Genomic DNA, 23795 nt, shown 5'->3' on the forward strand with positions numbered 1-23795 from the left:
TGGAGAACCTGCCTGTGAGGAACGCAGGACTTGGATTCCAAACTAGACACTGGTGCACTCTGTGTCTGGGCAAATAATTGGCATCTACTTAAGAGTCTGAGTGAAACTGCCTTCCAGGCATAACTCCTCAAGATCACAAGAGCAGAAGAACTTTTGAGGGATTGCTGTTGAAAATAGACATGAAGAGCTGTTCCTCTGGCAGACCAATTGCTACCTGGCTCAGGGTGTGAGGTGTCCAAGGGGAGCAGACCCCTCAGGGCAGGCTGGGGAAACTGCAGGCCCTTGGCCAGTCTTGATTCATTCCACATAGCAAAGATCTACCTCCTAAGTGGCACAGAGATGTTTGCATGCTTGCACTGAGGGCTGTCTGGTGTGGCAGGAAAGCCCAGCCCCTGCTGAAGAGCAGATATGGGAGATCTAGTTCCTGTCTTATTCTTGTCCCTGTCCACAGCCCTGCCCCCTCGGTAAGCCGGGGCAGCTCTGGTCCTGGACTCTGACTTGCCAGTTGGAGGAACCTGGCAGTCCCCAGCCCGGTGTAGGTCCTCAAGATCTGAAACCCAGGTGCTGTGGGCACCTCTCTGCCCCACTCTCCTTTGCTGCAGGCAAAGCAGGCTCCTGGGCTTGGTCTTTCAGGGAGCTGGAAACCAGCACCCCTCTTCTGTGACTCAGGACTGGAGGTGCGAGGCATGATGCAGCTTGTACTCAGAGACATGGATGTGCAGCTGGTGCATGACCCATGGGCAGTGCTGAAGAGGACAATCCATAGCAAGTATGAGCCACCCACTCACTCCCTGACTAGCAGTCTGGGCACTGCCAGCCCCAAGATCCACAGGCAGAGAAGGAACGTGACTCCAAATTGCCTGTCTGGAGTGGCAGGGAGTGTGGTCCTGCGTGGGGCTGGGTAACCTGCTGAGCCTGCCTAGGGTTGTTTCCACTGCCAAGCAATGCCCCAAAGGCAACATGAGGGCTCAGAGCAGCTCCCTGGCAGGGATGGGTGCAGAGCAGCCCAGACCCCTGCTGAGTCAAACCTCACCCATTGCAGGGGCTGACTCCCTGTCCAGGGGCAAATCCCTCTTTGCCCTGCTCACCGTCCAGTGGCAAGGATGAGCTGCTTCCCTGGGATGTCCCCCAGGGCAGAGTGTGGAAGCAAAGTGTCCCAGTGGGGTGAGCAGTGGGGCTGTGGGAAGGGGCAAATGTGGGGCACCTGCCCCTGAGCAGGTACTGGATCTGCAGTTGCCCCTCCCCCCTGCTGCACCGTGGGGTGGCTGTGAGGTATCCCAGACAACAGGCTGGTTTCCATCCAAGGCTGGGGAGCTGTATTTGGTCATGGAGAACCACACCACACTGTTAGACGTGGCTCTGGGCTCTCGGGGCTTTTGTTGCGTCCCCCAGCGTGGGAGGGGTAGGGCTGAAAGAGGGAAGAAGGCTGGCGTGAGATACAGAGGTGGCAGTGTCTGGGGGAGGTGCTGGGACGCCTCACCCCATGGCAGGAGCAGCGCCAGTCTGCACCGTGTGCCCCTTGTATCCGCGGCGGCTCTGGGCTGGCTCGTCCAGCCCAATACAAAGAACTGCTTCTCTCTTGGGGTAGAGCTGGTGGCCCGTCCCATCCCAGGTGGCCCATCAGCCTAGCTGGCATGAGGCTGATCAGCCCGTGGTGGTCCTCGGTGGCTGGCCCAGGGTCCCTGGCTGACGCGGGGACGCCAAGCCAAGGTCCCTCCCGCTGGCTGTACCGGCGCTGTGCCGGCGCGGTGCGGGCAGCATCGCTGTGCTGCAGCACCATCTAGTGCTGTGGGATGAGCAAGCCCAGCATCCCCCGAGAGCTGTGGCAGCTCCGTGGGGACGGGCTGTGGCTGTCCAGTGCTCGTGGGTCATACTGCCAAGGTCATCCTGCTAGGATACCCTGACCAGCTGTTGGTGATGGGGATGAACAGGTGACCACTGCGTGTTCACTGGCCTGGGGCAGCCACAAATGTCCCTGCTCTATGCCCTTGCTCAATGCCAGAGGATTTCCTGCAAGGATCTCTGGAAACATCAAGTGGTGCAGCTGCTGCCATATTTCTGCTTGGCTTCTGCTGCTAATTTCCCACTTTCTTCCATGGAAATCAGGCTACTGTCTTCTCCTCCACCACTTCTGCATCTCTGTCAGCCAAATGACCCCCCAGTTCTGTAAGTCCATCTGTCACGGTCTTCACATCATTCTTGTGGTTTTCTCCTGCATCCCTGGCAGTTTCTTTGTTCCCATTCTTCCAAGGTGGTGTGAGTTTAATCCCCAAACTTGTCGCTCTTGCCCTTTTGCACAGCCAGGGGAATGCCAGCCCCTTCCAGACTGGCTTTTGAGAAACCAGAAGAGCTTTCTGCAGCACCATCCCACTGTTCCCTTCTCCTTTCCTCTGCATCCACAGTTCTTCACCCCTCCTCAGTGCCCTGCCTGACCCTGGGGTGCTGGGAGAGCAGGCACGATTTTGGCATGGGGAGGGTGATGCAGGAAGGATTTTGGCACAGAGCTGGATGCTGTAAGAAAGAGATAACTCTGCAAGAAGGACTGTGGCCATGGCTGGTCCCACTCCTGTCCTGAAGCAGTGGGGTACAAGTAGGGCCTGCTGCCGTGGATGTGGATGTCAAGTCTGCAGTGGGATGAGGTGGGTGCTGAGCCCCAACAGGGACTGCATCCAGATCCCATGGCACTGAGGGCCTGGGGGCTGGAGGCTCTTTAGAGCAGAGGGAATTTGGAACCTTGGGCTGAAAAGGGACCTTTTGGTCCTACCTCTGCCCCAGCTGCCCTCCTTTCTTTGGAGACAGAGAGGGCTGTGCCCAAGTCACCTGCCAGCTCCCAAGTGACATGGACAGTGGCATTCAGTGCACCCTCAGCAAGTTTGCTGATGACACCAAGCTGTGTGGTACAGCAGACAGGCTGGAAGGAAGGGATGCCATCCAGAGAGACCTTGACAAGCTGGAGAGCCAGCCTCATGAGGTTCAACAAGACCAAGTGCAGGGTCCTGCATCTGGGTCGAGGAAATCCCAAGCACAAATCCAGGCTGGGCAGTGACTGGCTGGAGGGCAGTGACTGGCTGGAGGGCAGTGACTGGCTGGAAAGCAGCCCTGAGGAAAGGGTCTTGAGGGTGCTGGTGGATGAGAAGCTCAACATGAGCTGTCAATGTGCACTTGCAGCCCAGAAAGCCAACCAGATCCTAGGCTGCACCTGGAGAAGTGTGGCCAGCAGGTCAAGGGAGGTGATTCTCCCCTTCTACTCTGGTGAGACCCCACCTGGAGTACTGCGTCCAGTTCTGGAGCCCTTGTTACAAGAGGGATATGGACATGCTGGAAGGTGTCCAGAGAAGGGCCACCAGGATGATCAGAGGGCTGGAGCACCTCTCCAGTGAGGACAGACTGAAAGAGTTGGGGCTGTTCAGTCTGGAGAAGAGAAGGCTCTGAGGTGACCTTATTGTGGCCTTCCAGTATCTGAAGGGGGCTCCAAGAAAGCTGTGGAGCCACTTTTTAGGATATCAGGTAGTGATAATACTAGGGGGAATGGAATAAAGCTGGAAGTGGGGGGATTCAGGATGGATGTAAGGAAGAAGTTCTTCACCATGAGAGTGGTGAGAGCCTGGAATGGGTTGCCCTGGGAGGTGATTTGCCCCATCCCTGGAGGTGTTTAAGGCCAGGCTGGATGAGGCTCTGGCCAGCCTGACGTAGTGTGAGGTTTCCCTGCCCATGGCAGGGGGGTTGGAACTGGCTGATCCTCGTGGTCCCTTCCAACCCTGACTGATTCTATGATTCTATTCTATGATTCTAAGTTCCTCTGTCCGAGGAGTTCAGTGCCTGGCTGGGACTCTACCTGCATTGTCCTGGTAACCTAGGAGTGAGATCTGTGCCCCTCAAAAGACATAGAGGGACTTGAACCTTCCCAGCCCTCCTGTCCCCTCTTGCAGTGCTCCTGGGGGAGGATGGAACTTGGTGAGGTGGGATGAGACACTGCTGACCCCACAGGCTGCCCACTGCTGCTGTGTGCCACCTGCTGCCACATACTGCCAGCTGCCATGCGCTGCCTGCTGCCATGCGCTGCCCACAGCCCCGGGAAGGTAAGAGTAGCAAAGCAGGCACTGAACATAACGTGGCCCTGGGCTGTTTGTGCACCTTTTGTTCGCCAGTAACCTTTGTGAATCAGCTAATTAACCGCATTAGGAAGGCTCTGCCTCCCCGCCTGAGCGTTATTGGGCAGGGCAGATCTGGGGCAGCATGCCAGCGGCAGCCCCAGTGCTGGGTGGGCAGGCAGCTGAGAGCCCCCACGGTGGCCAGGGAAGGTGCCCGGGTGGCAGCTGGGGTAGGTAGCACCCTGTTGGGATGGGCAGTGAGGGTGTGAGTGCCTGGTGCTTGCTGTGTGGTGGGGAGGAGGAGCTGACCCTGTTCCACCATCACCCTGATTGCAGCCTGCGGGCAAGAGCTCAACACACCCAGGGCCAGGGTCTCACTTCACAGCCAGCCTGCATCCCATAGTTGGGTGGTTTTCATCGTATAAAGCCATGACCCTGCTTTGGAGAGCTTCTGTGGTGTAACGGACCCCAAAACCATTCAGAGAGCTCCCCTAAAGCAAAAAATGTGTTATGCATCACCCTCCTTTCTGCTGCCTCATTGCTTTTACCCAGTGTTTGTGCAAAACCCTGGCTCAGAGGGCTCTCAGGGGGAGACATGGTTGATGGGCAGTGAGGGTGAAGCTTGCTCTTTACAAGCTTCACCCCAAATCTCTCCGTGCCAGGCTGCCCTTGCCTGCTTCCCCCTTCCACTGCTTCCAAATGTGCCTCTGTGGCCTCTGACTGCCTGTCCAGGCTCTGCAGGGCTGCCCTGCCCCTACCACCAGGCTCCTGCAGGCTGTCGGGGCAGCTCACAACCTTCCTGATGTAAGGGGCAAACCCCATGTGGTCTTCCTTCCTGCCCCTTTCGAAGACTGGAGTAACATTGGCTTTCTTCCAGTCTCCAGGTACCTCTCCTGTTCTCCATGATTTATCAAAACTGATGGAGAGCTGCTCAGCAACAACATCAGCAGCTCCCTCAGCACACGTGGATGCAGCCATTGGGGCCCATGGATTTGTGTGGTTTGTTTGTCCAGGTGATCTCTAACTCAGTCTTCACCGACCAGTGGGGTATCTTCCTCCAGTTTTGCTCTCTTATTTGCAGTGACTGAGATTCCTGCTTGCTGGTCTTAGGAGTGAAGTCTGAAGCAAAGAAGGCATTCAGCAATTCTGCCATCTTTGCACCTTCTGTTATCTCCTGCCTTGTTTAGCAGTGGGCCCACTTTCGCCCTATTCCTCCTTTTCTCATTGATATATTTGAAGGACCTCTTGTTTTCTTTAACCTCCCTAGCCAGACTAAGTTCCAAGAGAGCCTTGGCCTATCTTCTTGTGTCTCTACAAGCTCTGGCAACATTTCTATAATCCTCCCAACTGACCAGACCCTTTTTCCACATGTTGAAAATGTCCCTCTTCCATCTGATTTTTTTTTAGGAGCTCCTTGATTATCCACACAGGTCTCTTGCCTCCTTTACTTGTTTTTTGTTTTGCTTTTGTTTGTTTGGCTTTTTTAAGTGAATAGACCTGTCCTGAGCTTGGAGGATGTAGTGTTTGAATATTCACCAGTTCTCTTGGGCCCCCCTACCCTCTAGTGCTCTAGCCCACAGGATACTACTAAGTAGGCCTTTGAAGAGGACAAAGTTAGCCCTCTTAAAGTCCATGCTAGAAACTTCACTTATTGTCCTGCTTCTTTCCCTAACAATACTGAACTCTAACATGTCGTCCAGATGGGTCTTGAAAATCTCCAGAGAAGGAAACTCCACAACCTCTCTTGGCAGCCTGTTCCAAGTACTCCATCACTCTTACAGTAAAAAGTTTTTCCTCATGTTGAGGTGGAACTTCCTGTGTTCCAGTGTGTACCTGTTGTATCTGTTTGCCCTCCTCCTGTCACAGCACACCATTGTAAAGAGACTAGCACCTTCCTGACAGCCGCCTTCTGCTGGCTGGGACTTGCCTGTGGCAGCTGCTGAATCCATCCAGTTCCTTCTCCCAGGCACCACTTGGCCAGTCATATGCTGGTGGCTCCAGATAAGCTGGGGTTTTGTGGCTGGGCTTCATGATGGACTCTGGCAACAGTCTTCTTGCCTCACCCAGCTAGGTCCTACCCTCCCAGAATTGCTCCTCTTGCCAACATGGACCCTTCCCCTCATGCAGAGTCTGATGTGAGGACCAGGATGGAGGAAGTTTCCCAGCCTCAGAGGTGTATGCCGTGGCTGCAGGTTTCCAGGTAAGAACTTTTTTGGCTATATGAAAGGCAGAACACCTCTGTCATTCCTCACTCCCACTGCTCCCCCTGCCCATCCATTGCATAGAAAGACTGCCTGGAGAACATGGACATTAGTGGTGGTGATGAGACACACCCAGGACCTCCTGTCCCATGCTTGTCCTTTCCTGCCCTACTTTTGTCACTGCCAGTGCCTTTGCTGCCCCAGTGCCAATGGTCCCACGCCAGGGAGCTCTGGGGACAGCCATGCTTAGGGCAGGGCGTTGGTAGGCTCTCCTGTCCCTTCTTTCAAATCCCTGTCAGCCCCGTGGGGACCCACAGCTGTTTGGGCCAAGCACAAGCTCCTGCTCCCAGCACCCAAATGCCCTTCACCTGGGGTTTGGATGGTGTCCGGTCAGACCACGCTGTCCCCCCCGCCCTTCTGGGGCTTTTCTGCCGGCTGGGTCCGGCCCCTGCCCTCCCCCGGCTCCGGCCTTTGCTCTATCAGTTCTTTAAGGGAGGCTGCGCCCCGCACTGTGGGGGTGCTGGGGGCTTACTGGGAGAGGTTGATCCAGGGACAGGGGAGGGTGAGGTGCCAGCTATTTCCCATGGAGCCACTTGAGGGCGGCAATGACCTGCCGCAGAGCCGCCGCCGGGCCAGCCCGCTCCAACTGGGGGCACTGGGACAGCTCCGGCCAAGCCAAGCGGGGGCGGGCGGCGAGGGCAGGGCATCCTAGAAACAAGAGGAGACGCCTTCACCTTGCTTCTGACACACCTCCTGTGGGTCTAGCAGACCACCCCTCCTAGAACGTGCTCTAGTACCTGTCCCCAGGACCCTCCACCTTTTATGCTTTTCCTCTTTGGACATCTTTTGTCTCTCATCTGAGGGACGTTGCCACCACTGGGTGTCGTGCAGGCAGGTTTGGTTGATCTCTTTGTACACTAGGACAGGTCACACTGCTGAGAAGACGCTGCCCGCCCCTCGAGTCCAGCAGTCTGAAATCCATCAGTAAGGTCTCATCAGAAAGCTGCTACAATGGCTAATGTTCTTCTCGTGAGGATTAATGGTCCAGCTTCAATTCACCTGAAAAAAAACAGATGGCTGCATCCCTCCCACGTACACCCAGTGGCTGCATCCAGGATCTGGAATGGTGCACTGCATTTCCCTGGGTCTCTCTCGAGGATCTCAAGTTCAGCCACAGGACAGGCTGACCAAGGTGCTGAGTGATCATAAAGATGTCTGTGATGTTTTAAGAGCAGAAGCTGGAGGTGTTCCTTCCCAGGATTTACACATGCCAGGCCTAATTACAAATGACAAGGGGAAAGGGTAGCATGCAGCAGGGCTGGAAGAGCCTGTCAGAGCAGAACTGCCACTGTGTGTCATTAAAGCAACACATGCCTAGAGATTGTTGGTAGCAGCAGCCACAGCTGCACTTCAGGGAGCTCAGCCCAACACAGGGCTGGCGCTGGTGGGCTCTGGGGAACACAGGTTTTCCAGAGGGGTTTGGGCATCCCCAGGAAGTTAGAAAAGCAGAACAGCTTGCAGGGCTGCTCAAGAAACCTGAGCAAAGAGAACAAACTGCTCCAAAGGACTGAAAGGAGGCCAAGGAGAAACCTTGGTCAGAGCAGTCAGGAAACCTCTCCTGTGTGGTCAGCTGGTGGCAGAGAATGTTAACAAGGCTCTGGGGACTGTGGAAGAAGCAGGGCTGTGAAGAGCCCTGCTCTGCTGCTGGCTGGAGTGACAGGAGGTCAGGCCTGCAGAGAGGTGTTTTTACAACAGAAACCACACAGCACTGATTTTGCTTCCCTTCTTTGGACAGTAGGAATGTTTTAATTGAGAAATTGGCTTAATTACATTAGGTGATCTCACCGTCTATTTTACAGGTTTGGGGAAAGAGGAAGTGTGAACCATTTACACAGAAATCCAATGAAAGGATAAAAACCTACCACATGGGAAAAATGAAAAGGTTAACTTAATGCCCCCCTCCCTCAGATGAAACTCGCTGGGAGTTTGGTGTGAGTGGAAATTGGAGATGATAGCAGGATCCAGAGAAGTACAAAGGATGCAACTAACAATTTACAGTATTGGTTCTGCATGACCATTGTTTGCCCATGCTCAGAGACAGCCTCTATTCTCCAGTGCATCGCCGAGCACATGGTCCTGTCTCTGAGGGTTTGGTCTGGTCTTGTCAGAGGAGAAAGCAAAATAACTGATGGGCAAAGGTCACAACCCACGTTGAGCTGGTCCCCAGGGTCACCACCTACAGGAGTGTCTTCCACTGGATAGTCGGGGGGTTCTGCACCAAGAACTGTATGGAGGAAAACTAAACAGCTCCAAAAAGCCCCATCTCAAACGTAGAAAAGTCTCACTCTGGAAGTGCTTACGAGAAGGTCATCATCATAGAATTTAGTTTCTATAATAACATTACCACTGTGGAAGGAAAAAAGAAGAGGTATTAGAAGAGTGCCTGCACAGTAGAAAATGATGGCTCCTCTCAATGCTCTCACAAACCTGAGCTGACACCTCACTCCCTGCAACACACACTTTGGCTTGGAGCCACACGTGGTAAGCAGAGTCCTGATCCAGAGCCATCAGGGCTGAAGGATCTTCCCACTGCATTCCTACATGGAGCAGTTCCCCCCATCCCTCCCTTGCTGTTCCCTTTCTGGGCACAGTATTGATAACACAGGCTGCAGGGACTGCTCACAAACTGCAAACTTCTCCTCACTTCTGTGGCTAAAAATAAATGAGCAGCCCTAGCACCTTCAGGTCCCTCTCTCCTGCAGTGAACTGTGAAGACCTATGGGAGTTCTTTTTTTATTCCCCGTCTCTGTCCTCTAGTGCTGAGCAAGCTACTTCAGCCAACTGAAGATGTCATTTCCCTCCAGAAGTGCTTAAATGCAAAAGCACAAGCACAAGCATATTTTATACAGACTGCAATGGAAATGTAGATCTGGGTGTGACAAAAGCTTTGATGATCTAACTTGCTGACCTGGGTAGACAAAATTAAGAACTTTGGGGCCATTACAACACTGGTCAGTGTGGTCTGACCATGTCTAAATAACCTGGTTCTTGAAAACCAAAGCAGTTCCATCTCCATGGCAGCTGTTGGTATCTAACACTGGCAAAGCTGAATCTGGCAAGAGCATAAGGATTTTGCTCTGGTGTGGGCAGTGCCTGAACTCAAGTGTCTGGGAATGTTCTCACTCTGATATTCATTCAGTCATCCTGGGAATCCTTCACAGAATGCCTTGGTGAGCACCAAATACCACATCTCTATTCTCTCCTGCTATGGAAGCACTGAGACAAACATGAAGTCTTTGAGAATAGCTGAAAGTGAGGGGCTCTCCAAGCCTGAAAAAAGCTGATTTCTTTAGGCTGGTGATTCTACTTCAAAATTGACTTTAGGACATCTCCATGAGAGATCGGGGCTGCCCATGACAAGTGCACAGATTCCAGGGAATGAATGAGACACTGGAAAATCCTCAAGGTCATTTGAGAACTGGATTCTCTCAACTCCCAGTTGTGAAAGTACCTTGATTTCCTGAGATGGTCAAAACCAGCTTGTCTGTTTCTTTACTCTGATTCCCAAATCTAGCTCCTCCTGTACTGCCTGAAAGCCACCAGCTCTGGGAGACAAGGATGCATGTAGCACCTACAAGGTTCTGAGCAGACTGTGCCAGAGAGCACCACTGGAACACTGATGTTCTCTTCTGAGTCCACTCTCTTTGAAATGTGCTGCACATAGACATCAGTGATGGTAGTTCCCATCCCAGTGCCTTCTCTATGCGATTGGCTTTCCTCCAGAGAGGGAATGAGAGGGAAAATGCTGGAGAGGGAGGTCTTCCAGAGGACACAGGGACCTTGCAGTGAGACTGGCTGCTCCCTGTCTGCCTCTTGCTGGCAGCAAGATTTCCATCCCCTTCTGCCTCTGCTGGCAACGGGCTCCTCCTGTGCTTGCCAGCACCCATCTAGCACTGCAGGGAAGGTGGCTTTTTGTCAGTGAGTACAGCTTCCCAGAGGCCTTTTCCATCATCCCACCACAGCTTCTGCCTTGCGGTCCACGCTCAGAGCAATGCTCAGCATGCAACACTCTGATGTAAATCCCAGGGACTGCTGATCTACTCAGCAGACAACGTGCAAACCGCAGCCAGGACTCCATGTTTCTGAGGAAGGTGTGTAAATCCCATTACTGGTGACTGTAAAGTGACTATTTCCTACCTGTTAAGAGTATTTTATCCCCAGATACAACCTCATGTGACTAAATGTATAGTCTATAATCCAAAGTAAGAGACACAAAGCTTGGTAAAATGGTACAGCAAACACTGGGGTAGCTCCAATGCATGATATACTGCATAAAAAACAACTACCTTGGACAAGAGCCAGTGGTCAACAGCTGGATCTGAAAATGGCCCAAACACCTCTTCCCCCCCCCCCGCCTTGGATGTAAAGAGTATTAAGCTGCAAAGCATTTTAAAATCTTTTCACGGCTCACCTTTCAAAAAAATGAAGTAACTCTAATAAAGGATCAGCTCCACTTTCTCCAAACTTTTAGTATTTTAATATAACACTAATTTGACCTATGGCAAAGAAGGTAATGAGGTTGACTTCACCCCTTTTATCTCACAACAGCTAACAGTAGTGAGGGTGATGCAGAGTTGGTAGCAGCTCCCTCTTTTCATTCCCACCTGTCCCCCAAGGGAATGCCACACATGGCTGTTTCTCTGCCTGCTCTCAGATTCTGTAAGCCCAAGGCACTCACGTTAAAACGTTAGCTGGCATCATCTGTGATTCAGGTGCTGCCTCTATCAAGGACTGCCAAGTGTTTGTGGAGTTAGGAATCACAAAACCGAATTCAAAGAACCATTCTGCAAAGTAAAAAGAAGATCCAGAGGCATTTGAAAGAAGAAAAAAGCCACAAATGGTCCTTTTGCTTTTCACCTCACAGACTGGGGAACTCCCTAAACTGTCCCACTGTGCTGCCAACATTTTAAGTTTAAACTTCTTTGTACAGCTTAAACTGCACTGGACCCTGCCCTCCTCCCTTCCTAAAACAGCTGATAGTAATGATAAAGTCACACCACTTCCTCAGCATTCAGCAGAAATGTCATCACACCTAATTGGGAACAGGAAACCCACACTCCCACTCTCGCAGACATTCCCCAGCTCCAGTTGAAACGAGGGTATAGCTGCTTGCCCAAAAGCCAAGGAACTCAACTCCACCTCCTTCACCTCAGATTAAGAGCAGTATTGTAGTGAGGGAGATCAAATGTGCAGCTCTGGAGTCACACAGACAATGCTTGGTCGCATTGCTGTAAGCAAAGTAAACCAGAGGCTCCTTAAGTCCAGTCTCCAGCCTGCTGGTGGCCAGCACTAGATACTTCTGAGGAAGATGCATGAATGCCCATAATGGGTCACTCTAACACAGCCTCCTTCCTTGCCTCAGGCAGCCTGCAGTGGATTCATGCCCTGAAGCACGATTACCCAGACTTTTTGCTTACATAACAAAGTGTTAATACACTTATGAAATGCTATCCCTAATACTGTGGCCCATTAGTCCCGACAAGATGAGTGCTTCAGCAGTACTCTGAAAAATTAAAATCACCACATTCAACCCAGATCAGTCTCTCTAATCCCTGCCGTGCTGGGGTCACTCCCTGCACTGCAGCAGGGCTGCACAGGGAGCAGCTGAGTTACCTTCTAGACACTGCCCTTTGAAATAAACTTTCTGTTCCAGTCGGAATTTTTCCATTTGTTCTGCTGAGGAAAAGTTTAGCTCCCGGGACACTGCTTTGCACTTCAGGATTTTTTTAGGAACTCGAGCTGTGAAACAGATAAAGAAGCATTATTTGGACACAATGAGAAAAACCCAACTGCTTCAGGTGCTGAGGTAACACACTTTAAAACAACGATTAGCACTAGTACAGCAACAGCAGCAGGACAAACGAAAACACAAAGGACTTTGTTTTCACATTTGCAGGAGTGAAATACAAGATGCAAATAGGTTAAGTGCCTTGCCCAGAGCCAGGAACAAAACTTGTGACAGAACCAGGGATACAACACTGATCACTCAGACTCCTGGTTCTCAACAGTTTATTACAACCTCCCCCACAATTCTTCAGGTAAAAATATGAGATGCAACTTAAATTTCTACTTTAGGAAGTGTGCTGAAGACCACAAGCAGCCAATGTGCTGCTCGGTACACCAAGCGTGTCAGCCCTTCTCACTTCTCTTTTAGGCTGCCCAGCCCCAGCAAACCACAAACAGACGTTTCTCAGCCCAGCAGCACTCTTTCAGCCATCTCACACAGATCTGAAGTGGGCCTGTGTACAAAACATCTGTTCCCTAAACACTGAGGCAGTAAAACCAGTACCAAACTGGTGAGTTAAAAAGAGAGAGTAATTGGGCAGTCCAGGGTTTCTGGGCCCTCGCAGTGAGAGAGACCAAGGACAAGTGGCAAACTGCACCTGGGAGATATTTAATGAGGATTTTTTTGGAGGTGGAGGAGTAAAAGAAGGGACAGTGTGTGAGCACTGATTAATATGCTGAAAGGTGAGAATACAGGGGAGAGTTAAGGTACTACAACTCTCCCAAGCCTGTCATACTCCAGTGGTGTGATTGTACAGTCCTGCCTGTGTATCAGAAAACGTTTCACATACAGTTTTAAGAAATAAAGAGAGGAGGGAATACAGCTGGCATGTGCTTTAGGAGACAAAGAGCTCCTAACTAGATAGGGTATCAAAACAGCCATGAGCAGACAGCAGGCTGCTGTTTGATTAAAGGAAGTGTCTACCAAACTTCAGGCAAATCCAACTAATCTAAACCAGTTGCAAGGAGCAGGACCTTGGTATGAAACCAATCCAGAGAGCAGGAAGGCTCGGGAGTGTTAGCAGCTGTCCTATCCCATAGAGAAGTACAAACCCCATGGTTTGTTTAAAATAGTAATAAGGGGAAAAAAGGCAAGAAAGAAAGTTAAAAGTGTAAGGGAAGACTTTTAAATGTAAAAGCTCTCCAATTTTTCTTCAGTTAGTTTCTTTTTTTCAGCTAGAAATCTGCATGGCACCATCCTTCACTGGCCTCAGAAGTTCAGACTGCAGCTTGTTGTCAACAAACATCCCTCTGCAGCTAAGAGTAAAATGACTTTGTTACAATTATTCTGCAATTTAATGATTACGTTTCTTTCATCCTCAAGACAGATTGCTGAGAATGTTTGCTTTAATACTGCAAAACTACCAAATAAAAGGTTACTTTTAATAAAAGTAGGACTGCACAGTCTTTAAATCTCTGATTTAAGAGATTTTAATTGGTATTTACACCATTAGGCAGGAAACTTTAATTGAAAGTACTTTAAACTCATTTAACTTTTAAACTTTTTTTTTTTTTCTATTAAAAAGAAGAGAATGAGGCCTGATTCTCATCAGTTAGATCCACTCTAAAACATGCAGAAATGTGGGAGGCTCTCTCCTAAGTTTACTACTGCTTTTTGTTAATTTGAGGATACACTATAGGTGCACATTTATGTAAGCACTTATATAGGTAACATGTAATTATCAGATAATTCATTCTGATTAGAAAGTGATGAATGGCACATTTCTTATTTACTAATAAGCAAGTGATTTGAAGTCCAACTGCATCTAATTAGAAACCTGAAACTCAACTACAACATCTGGTTACAGCACAGGTTAGGAGGTGATCTGCTTGAGAGCAGCCCTGTGGAGAAGGACCTGGGAGTCCTGGTGGATACCAAGTTATCCATGGGACAGCAATGTGCCCTTGTGGCCAAGAAGGCCAACAGTATCCTGGGGTGCATTGAGAGGAGTGTGTCCAGCAGACTGAGGGAGGTTCTCCTCCCCCTCTACTCTGCTCTGGTGAGACCTCACCTGGAATATTGCATACAGTTCTGGGCTCCCCAGTTCAAGAGGGACAGGAACTACTCCGAGTACAACGGGGGGCTACCAGGATGATTAAGGGACTGGAGCACTGCCTTATGAGGCTGAGAGACCTGGGGCTTTTTTTTTTTAAGTCTGGAGAAGACTGGGAGGGGATTTACTAAATGTTTATAAATATCTGAGGGCTGGGTGTCAAAAGGGAGGGGACAGGCTCTTCTCAGTTGCACCCTGACAAGGGGCAATGGATATAAACTACAGCACAGGAGGTTCCACCTTGACATGAGGAGGAAATTCTTCACTGTGAGGGTCATAGAGCACTGGAAGAGGCTCCCCAGAAAGGTTGTGGAGTCTCCTCTGGAGACTTTCAAGACCCATCTGGGTGTATCCCTGTGTGACCTGCACTAGATTCTGTGGTCCTGCTCTGGCAGGGGAGTTGGACTCAATGATCTCCAGAGGTCCCTTGCAACCCCTAACATCCTGTGATCTGTATCATTATTATGTTTTCATACAGTTTAATCAAAGTATCTAAATTTTTTTGGACATCTATCTTAGCCAAACTTACTGGATATTTTAAACTATTATCTCTTCTTAGACAATGAAGGGATTGTTTGCATTTCCTGAATGAAAGCTGGCTGTGGTAACTGGGAATAACACTGGGATTCTAAAACTGCTGTACCTCAGCAGCTTATTCCAGGATTTGCTCATGTATGGGAAGAAACCAAACGTTATAGATTTGCATCTCTCAGATTGCCTCCCAGTTTTGAAGGCACTGTCACTGAACTGAGCTGACTGGGCACCTGGAAAAGTTCCTGCTGTCAAAATCCAGTTTAGATGGTTAATTCCAGTTTCAGGTGCTCAGGCAGTGGTTTTCACTACTTTCAGCAGTCTAATGTTAAGACTTGGCAGCAATTCAACACCACATTAACAGTCTTTTATTTAATCTAAGTGGTAAGTTCAGGCAGTAATACAGTATCATGATTTGAAACTTAGGAGTTTATTTTTTAAAGAAAACTGTACTTAAATCAAATCGAAGTCCTGTTTAAAAAGCAAACAGAAGTCCTGCTTAAAGGAAATATATTTTGTTCACTCTCCTATGTATCTGGATCCTTTGTTTTGCTATGTCTATACTGTGATTTGCCCTGAAGGGCCACAGAACACACACACAAGTACTCTACAATGACTTTGAGACAAACAGGGCCTTCCTTTTCAATTATTCTGACCGTTTGCCCTCACTGCTTCAGTTGCAGGCTTGTATTAGAACCATATTTCCCCACACCTTCTTTTAATTCATAGTCAGATTATCCCCCTTTGTTGGTCACCTCTCCCTTTTCTTGGCCTATTTATTGAGAATAATCTATCCAGCTCAGCCTTCTTTTCTTTCAAAGCCATACAAAGAGTGGCTTTTTTCTCTCTTCTCCTAAGAAAGACTATCCTCCCATCCCTAATCCTTTCAGTCCCTTCTCCTAATAGCTCTTCTCTGCACCTGTTCCAGTTTGCAGTGATCCATCTTCTAGATGGATGACTGAAGTGCACAGCAGATAAGGTCTTAACAATTCCTTGTACAATGGGCATTAATCTCATGCCAGAGTATGCTTTAATTAATTCCCCATGTTCCTTTGATGGAGGTGAGGGCTCTTGTTTTACATGTGAGGCAAATCTGAGGCACAGTGAGGTGACATGATTTGCTGAAGTGAGGAAGATGGCAGGAGGGAAATGGGGCAACACATCAGGCTCTCCTGTGACCCATCTGCAGCTGTCCCCTCTGCCCCAAAGCACACCTTGCTGTAGTGTGTTCTGAACCAGGGCAGTGCACCAGGCCGGTGAGCCTGCGTGAAGGGGATTCCAAGACTAGCCATGTGTCCAAGGAGAGGCCTTTGCAGCACAAAACATGAGAAGACTGGCAATACTTCTGGGCTGATTTTCTTCTGATTTCTAAAACCTGATTCCTCATTTCTCCTAGCTCTCCTGATAGTTATTTCCAGGAGGCAAAGCATCACTAAGATACAGTTTAAGAAATTTAGTGTTAAACTGACAAATTGCCACGCTTCTTTCAAAAGTTGTGTTTCAGTTGCTTTCCTGCATTTGTAGATGAAGGTGCTGGAATGTTTCTCTTTAGTGTAGGTATCTTGTATGGTAAGCAAGAACACATATCTGTTAAGTCCTATCAGCAGAACTGTTTGGTATGAGAATGGGTGTACAGGTTAGCAAGGCTCAAAGGGACAAAGCTTGGGAAACACTTTGAGTAATCAGTGAGTGACAGCTTTGCTTTCCTCTGGCTCTGACCTGCAACCTCTACGCCTGGCATCAGGCCCCTTTTAAACTGAGACAACCTACTAGCCCTAATCATGAAATCTTGTCATAAAGCAGATGGATGTTGACTGGGGACCAAATGAGGAGAAAGTAACTTGTTTATCTTGCACCTTAAGCTTGCTTTGAAAACAGGCATGTTGCTGGAAGAATACTGGCCTCAGTGTTTTGCTACAGCTCTTCTGTATGGTCTCTGCGCAGAGGACAATCTTTATACACTGGTTGCCTACTTCAGACACAACTGATTTTCCAATTTTTGGGAGAAGTTAAGTCCTACTAGTGCCAGGCAGAACTCAGTCCTTATGTTTAACCAAAAATACATCAATATCACCAGCAGAATTAAATAATCAAGTTCGCTCCACTTACTGGGGATCAGTTCACATTATACAAAAAATAATAAAAATAGTAATTTAGTGAGGTCAGACTCATCACAAAGCCAAAACAAAGCTCTTGGCAAGAGAGGTTACTTATCACAGTGCTTTGTCACAAATGGGGAAGAGTAAGGGACAGTGATGTCCTCTGCCACACAGAGAGGGCAGAAGTGGAAGGGCAACAGGCTATCCTAGCAATAGTGGAAGGACAGGAGAGCAGAGCAAATGTGCCACATATGCCATTTTAAACGAGTGGTCAAATCCAGCACAGAAGAATATTAAGACATTTGTGGCCAGGCAAGGTGGTAACTGTGTATTCTTCTTCTCCACTGGGTCTCCATTTGATCTTACCTGGTTACCTACATTCAACCTGGCAAAGGTCAGCCACTCATTCCTTACCCAGCTGAGCTCCCTGCTTTGCACTGTTTAACTTGTCCTATTTGCCAGCCACTGGCCAACTCCTACCATTCATTCCCTGTGTGTCCTGAGGTTATTGTGGTGGAAGCTTCTGAAGGTGTGAAGTCACAATCAGGACACCTATTCCTTCAAAGCAGGGGTATGTTCACAACTCTGGCCACCTAGACATGCAGCACCATTCAGCCCCAAAACACACAGTAAGGCTACACAGTACCTTCATGCTCCACTCCAGGTACAGACAGATCTTCTGTTCCTTGCCAGAGGATTTTCCCTGTTTCTGCATCCCGAAGGTTCATCCAATTTCTGATTGGGAAGCAATTAAGGAAAACAAGCTCTTTACATCCCTAAATGCTGTGCCCGGTACTCTTCACTAAGCCCTGAAACAGGCTGCTCCAGCTGAGTTCCGATCATGTTTTCTGATTCTCTAGAGGTCAAGGAAAAGAGATGCTCTTTCCCAGAAAATAAATTAACAAACCAACCCCTCACCAGAATGAATGCAGTGAGAGCTGTGCAGTCACAGATTTAGTTTTCACTTCGGTCTAAAGCTTGTTAACCTCATTTATCACCTTCCATTGCTTTTAAAGGATAAAGGCAATGTCACTGTGCTACAGAGAAGCAAGAACATTGCTATCAATAAAAGGTGATTCCACATAAACAATTTCTGTCCTCCAGTATTAAAGGAATGCTAGAGAAAAAGAACAGTGTTTTCTATATAACATCAGAAAAAGAGTAACAGTGGATCGAGCTTGCTTTCCTAGTTTACAACATATTGATATCAAAGGTTGTTCTATTGCTGTTGACCTGGTAACTGCCGCTCCAGGGAATTCTTCAGCTGCTGAGTGCTAAGCAAAGTGAGATCCTCTCTTCTCACTCTCAGCAAGTGAGGCTGTGGCAGCTTTCAGAAAGCCCAGATCAGTCAGTCAGTCAGTAAAGTTATAGGCAAGCATGAAATGCTCATATTTTCAAAGGGACAACTGATAATGAGCTTTTGAAAAATGTCCCCCATAACATAACAACTCAGACACGACAGATCAGAACAAGGAGCCTGCACACCTGCCTGATGCCATTTTGCACAGGGACAGAGTCATCTGTTAGCCCAAGGCTCTGCAGCAGTCTCCTGCTCCACAGCTCATCGAGGTGGCTCTGAGGGGTCACCAGCAAAAATGCAAACCATCTGACCATAGTCTGTGAGATAAGGCCAGGCAAAGCAGTGCTGTTCCAGGCCTTTCCTTTTGCTGGATTATGGCACTGCACCCCTCTTGTTTAGCAATTCCTAAACAAGAGACTGGAAACTATCTGCAAGTAGCAGAGAGACCAACTGCTCCACTGGGTGAGGAGGTAGAGAAACAGAAGAGGGACAATATGAACCTTGATGTAGGTATAAATAGGAGCTGTCAGAAATATGCATATTGAACTCATCCCCTAACATACACAGTTTCCAGGCAGACTCACACAAACTTGTCACATTGATCACATTCTTCCAGAGCTCCAGGGAAGAAACAGATGCTTTAGCAAATTTTGCATTACAGTGTAACATTTGTTTTAAAATTATGTGTGTGGAGGAGGGAAGGGAAGATGGCAGCTTCATCACAGATGTGAGGAGCCTTTCCCTTCCTGAAGGCTAGCCAGACTTTCCCTGTTCCACTGAAAGGGCAACAGGGAGGAGAAAAGTGGGAATGTGTGCACAGGGTCCATTTACATGGGAATGTTACAGATTCCAACACTTAGCAGCAGCTTGGAGCACGGCAAGAGGGAGGACAGGGCTGCCTGCTCATGTCCTTCTAGTCTTGTTCTAAACCACGTAATACCTACAACTTGTTCTGGGACTAAGGCAAAAGTGAAAGGGGGAGAACACAGAAGGCATCATCCTTGGATGCATCCCATATGCCACCTCCACATTTTGGCAGAAAGCTCCCTAGCTAGTAAACCAAGGGAGGTGGGGGCCGTAGGTAGGCAAATCAGAGAGAGAGGAATGAGCAGCAGCATGGCAAGAAGAACCTGCAGCAAGGCTGGGCACTTCACTTGGTGAGAAAACCCAAAGTCTTCAGCCAAGGAAACTCACAGGATGGAACCACCCCAACGGCAATTTAAAACGTCCCCAAAAAATCCACCTTTTTTGGCACATCTTCCCACAGACACAAAGGAGCCAGGGTGAAAGCTATTTGCATAGCAAGCAAGTGTGCAATTTATCAAATACCATATACAAGGGAAAAATAACAAATGAGACAGTCTGAGCATCTCCCTGATAAATTCATTTATCTTCACATCACCCTGCGATGCCAACACTCTCAACTATTAGCTGTACAATAACTCAGTAAATTGGGCACTTGATAAACAAAACCCTGTATTTCCTTTTTTTAAAAAATGATCCTTTTCAGAAGTATTTACTTGCTATTTGTTCACTATTAATAACAGTGAGAGTTATGAGCTCACAGGTCTGGCCACACACTAGACAAATTCCTCTGAACTGGAGATGAAACACCAACCAGAACAGCAAACCCAGCACTACAGAGGAACTGATCCAGCCTCCCTAGTGCTGTAACAGTACTCTAACTAATGGACTATCTTCTTTTTCCCATGCCATGCCATGCCCTGCTTTGCTTTATTTTCCTGTCCCTCTTCCCTTATCAATTTTTGAAGAACTCTGAAACTACATTTACAGTTTTCAAAAGTATTACATAAGAAGTGCCCATATATAGCCTCACAGGTTAATTATTATCCTTACTTGAAATACACAGTTACAGAGTGATAGTGACCTACTGCTTCTGGTGTTAAAAAAAACACTATTGTAGACTACACAGCTCTGTCACTTCTCCTTTCAAGGATTCCTCTTTCAATCCAGTCCAAGAAAGGTGACACAAGTTATGTTGCCATGCTGAACAATGCTAGATGTTAATCTTTGGGGTATTAAGACTTTTATGAAGTGCCATCGGACTTTTTTTGTATTAATGTTCCACTGTAAGAGTAAAAACCAGGCAGGACAGCCTGCCCCATGATTGGTCAAATTAAAGATGAAGAATAAATTAAAAGCTCAAGACATCCCTGGTGATGAGAGCAAGCACATCAACGATGCATGTCAGTTCTTAGAAAATCTCTTGTATTTAAACAATCTGGACATTGCCAACCCATGTAAATTCCATATCAAATGAAACAAAGGCTTAGTGTCAGTGTAGCCAAAGGCTTTCTGGCCTAGACAGACACATGTGCAGGTTCAGGACATGCTTTTCCAACTTCTGCAAATAAAAAAAAATAATTGTATCAACTTGCTATTCAAAGTCATGGAGTCAAAAACATGTGGATCCAGACACGTATTAAGGGATCAGAATATTCCAGCCAGTTCACAAGTTTTTCCCAGTAATTACTGATTACTGTAAGGGAAAGACAAATCATCAAATCTTAGATGTGCACACACACACACACACACACACACACACACACACACACACAATCCTCTTCTATTGGAAAAAACACATTCAAAAGATTAATTCCTTTTTTTTTTTTTTTAAATCAATGTTTAAAAAGAAACAGGGATCTGAAAAAAACAAAAACACTTCCTAAGGAAAAAAAAAAACCATGATCATTTAGAAAACTTTGCTGTAATGGAATTAAAAAAAAGGAAAAATCCATCACAAGTGATTTTTTGGCAAGGGAATACCTGACAAAGCAGCAGCTGCACTGCTTACCTAGTTAGCAGCTTATCACACAATTTCTGTCATCTTGGATAGGAAAGGCTGGTACTAGGACATACCCCAGAGCGAAGAAAATGGAGATCTTGAACCAAACCCACACACACTGTTATCTTCTAATGTGTTTAATTGGTTTAAGATTCTTCCATCCCAGCATGAGAGATATTGTTACTAAAAATAAAAAGTGCTCCATCTTCCGAGCAGCAGTGGAGACCTGCAGGCAGGATGAAGAGGGCATTTTAAGTATTATTGAAAAGGAGAAAGTAAATTAATATAGGTTTAACACAATTACTCTTTTTGAAAAGGCTCATGTCAAGCCACCTGGCAGGGGTAGCTAAAGGAGAGCAAGTAGAGAGCCAGGCAGTTGCAGCGTTGTGAAGTTAATATATATGGAAAAAAAGGAAAAACAATAATGTATCCCTAATTCAGCTTTTCATTCTAAAATACACACTCTTACACCATTATAATTTCATACTCATTGCTTCTGTAGGAAACAATGTCTGATTTAAGACTCAATAGATCAAATGCTCTTCAATCCTGAAGGCGAGGAAGGATTAGGTAGAACAGCAGAAGGAAGGCTGTACTGTTGATCTATTTATATTCCACCACCTATTGGGTCAGCAAAGTCTTATATAAAAGCTTTGTAGTAGCTGGAATTTGACTTGCTTTATATACATGGCATGAATTAGCTTCCTCACAGGCCTACTTTGCTTAGCCTGATGAAGGGAAATGGTTTCTGCCCTTCTAAATTCAAGTTTTGCTGTTTTGTATCTGATCTCAGAATAGAAATTCTTTTTTGTATCTGTCACAAAGATCACAATATACATACTTATCTTTAAATGCTTTAGCATTGCAAAGGATTCTCATGTATTACCAAACTGGTAATTAAGAATAACCTTGAAGGAAAAGAATGAGTGGAAAGAAAACTAATCATTGAAGTAGTATGGAGTTAAAGAAGTTCTGTCCCCCTCTCTCTGATTGTTGTTTTTAAGTCATAATGTTTAGCACTTCTTGAGTATCTCCAAGTCTGCAGCAAACACCAGGTGTCATCTCTTCCATTAAAATGCTCCATTTTTCATTTTATTCCTTGCTGGCTACACCATTCTAAAACCTTAGGTACTGCTGCACTCGCATCTTTCATAATAAAAGCAAACCTACCATTCAGTTCATAGCCACTCCTGGAAAGGAAAGTCCTTCACCACATTAGCCAGCTTTTTTTTTTTTTTTTCCCTGCACATGAAATGCAGTATTAAGAACACTTCACTACGTGCCAAGTGCAAACAGGATCTCAACAATTATGTGTTAATAAGAATTGTTCTACGGGATAAATAAGAGGCAAGGTTGAGATGGTAGAGCTGAAAGCCCTGAATGATTCAGACTTACACCTCTGCTGCAGACCCAGAAAAGCTTCTGATCTGGATTACCCAGCTTTCACTCCTGATTTGACATCCTCTGTTGTGAAAAGCAGACAACAACCAGGCACTCATGACATGGATGAGCCTATGACTTTAAAGAATATCAGTAAATAAAGATCAACCTTTGGGGATTATATTTGTATTTTCCCAGAAGAGTATTTGCATCTCAGTTGTTTCAACTCAGTCTGAGTGAGGACCAAAATAAAATACACAAAATAACTACCAAACTACAGGATTACGACACAGACCACCCAAACAGCCTTATGCTTCTACTCCACTCATGCCGTTTGACCTCTAATCTTTCCAATCTCTAATCTCACTTTTTATTACAAGTCCCAAATCCCTCTTCCACAGAACTCTTAATCATGTGCTTAAATTTAAGCATATGCACAGACATTCTGCTGAATCAGGTCCTTAAGTTTACTCTGTCTGCACTCAAGAGAAATGGTCCTTTCTTTGGTGTTTGATAACCTCAAGTATACATGTTGGCAGTGTGGTAAGAGAAAAAGGAGTCTTTCCTCCCAGCCTAAGGCTGAAATTCAGTACTAAACCATATCTGAAGCAAATGAACAAGCATCAATCCATTCTGACTAGTGACAGAAGTACCAAACCAAACACACAAACTAGAAGCTATTCCTCAAACACTACTGGAGCCTTTGGGTATAGCACTATCAACTTCTCCTACTTTAAGACAGCAGCACACTCTCTTGGCTTCCAGATGAGTCAGAAAGTGTGCTACGACAGCTCTTACAGGAGCAGGTATTTTTAAAAACTCCACTGTTATAAACCAACTTTCCTGGAGTAATGAACAAAATATGGGTTACTGTGCTCCTCCAAAAGACAGCAGGTGCTGGGGACTGGAAAGGTGCTCCATTAAATCCTCAAATGGAAGGAAGCCAATTATCCCTTCAAAGCACTCCTGATACTCCTGTACTCACTGTAAAAGAGCCTGCTTTTAAAGTCTCCTGCACAGACCAAATTGCTGTGCAACAGAGGCCAGGGAGATCCACAGATTAATGTGAACCACATGACAAAATGCAGCAGAAGTCCTCAGCAACCAACAAAGTCATTTCACAGCAAATTATGTAATCAGAGGGATATATTTAACAGCTATGGTATCACAGCAAAAAAAAAAAAAAAGTAATCAACAGAATATCATATACTCATACACTTTGAGCTTCCCTTTCTACATTCCCCCTTACACCTTTACTTGCAGGTGCTGCCTATACGGATCTTACATGACCACCTATTTTCATCCAACATCAGACAGACCTGGATGAAGCTGTTCTTGGCCTGTACTTAGAAAGATAGTCACACATATTATTAAAAGCCATGTCCACCCTACCTTGATTGCACTAGAAAATTATGATAATAGAGCAGAAGTTAATATTGCTGTATTAGATTAAATTAAGTAGCCCTTAGATCATTTCTGCTGTGGAATA

General features: G+C 47.0%; 1 protein-coding gene across 1 annotated transcript in view; it reads right to left on the reverse strand.

Moving 5' to 3' along the window:
* Positions 1 to 8100: 8100 nt before the first annotated feature.
* PDE6D (phosphodiesterase 6D) overlaps positions 8101 to 23795 on the reverse strand; it is a 41665-nt gene continuing 25970 nt past the window's right edge. The window contains exons 2-5 of the mRNA XM_054386059.1: positions 17467 to 17555; positions 11966 to 12091; positions 11031 to 11136; positions 8101 to 8698 (exon numbers count right to left, since the gene is read on the reverse strand). Of these exons, the coding sequence (XP_054242034.1) occupies positions 8617 to 8698; positions 11031 to 11136; positions 11966 to 12091; positions 17467 to 17548 (396 nt within the window). The 5' untranslated portion in view covers positions 17549 to 17555 and the 3' untranslated portion in view covers positions 8101 to 8616. The remainder of the gene's footprint in view (positions 8699 to 11030; positions 11137 to 11965; positions 12092 to 17466; positions 17556 to 23795) is intronic.

Source organism: Indicator indicator, chromosome 13, assembly GCF_027791375.1.
Source record: "Indicator indicator isolate 239-I01 chromosome 13, UM_Iind_1.1, whole genome shotgun sequence".
Lineage (NCBI taxonomy): Eukaryota > Metazoa > Chordata > Aves > Piciformes > Indicatoridae > Indicator > Indicator indicator.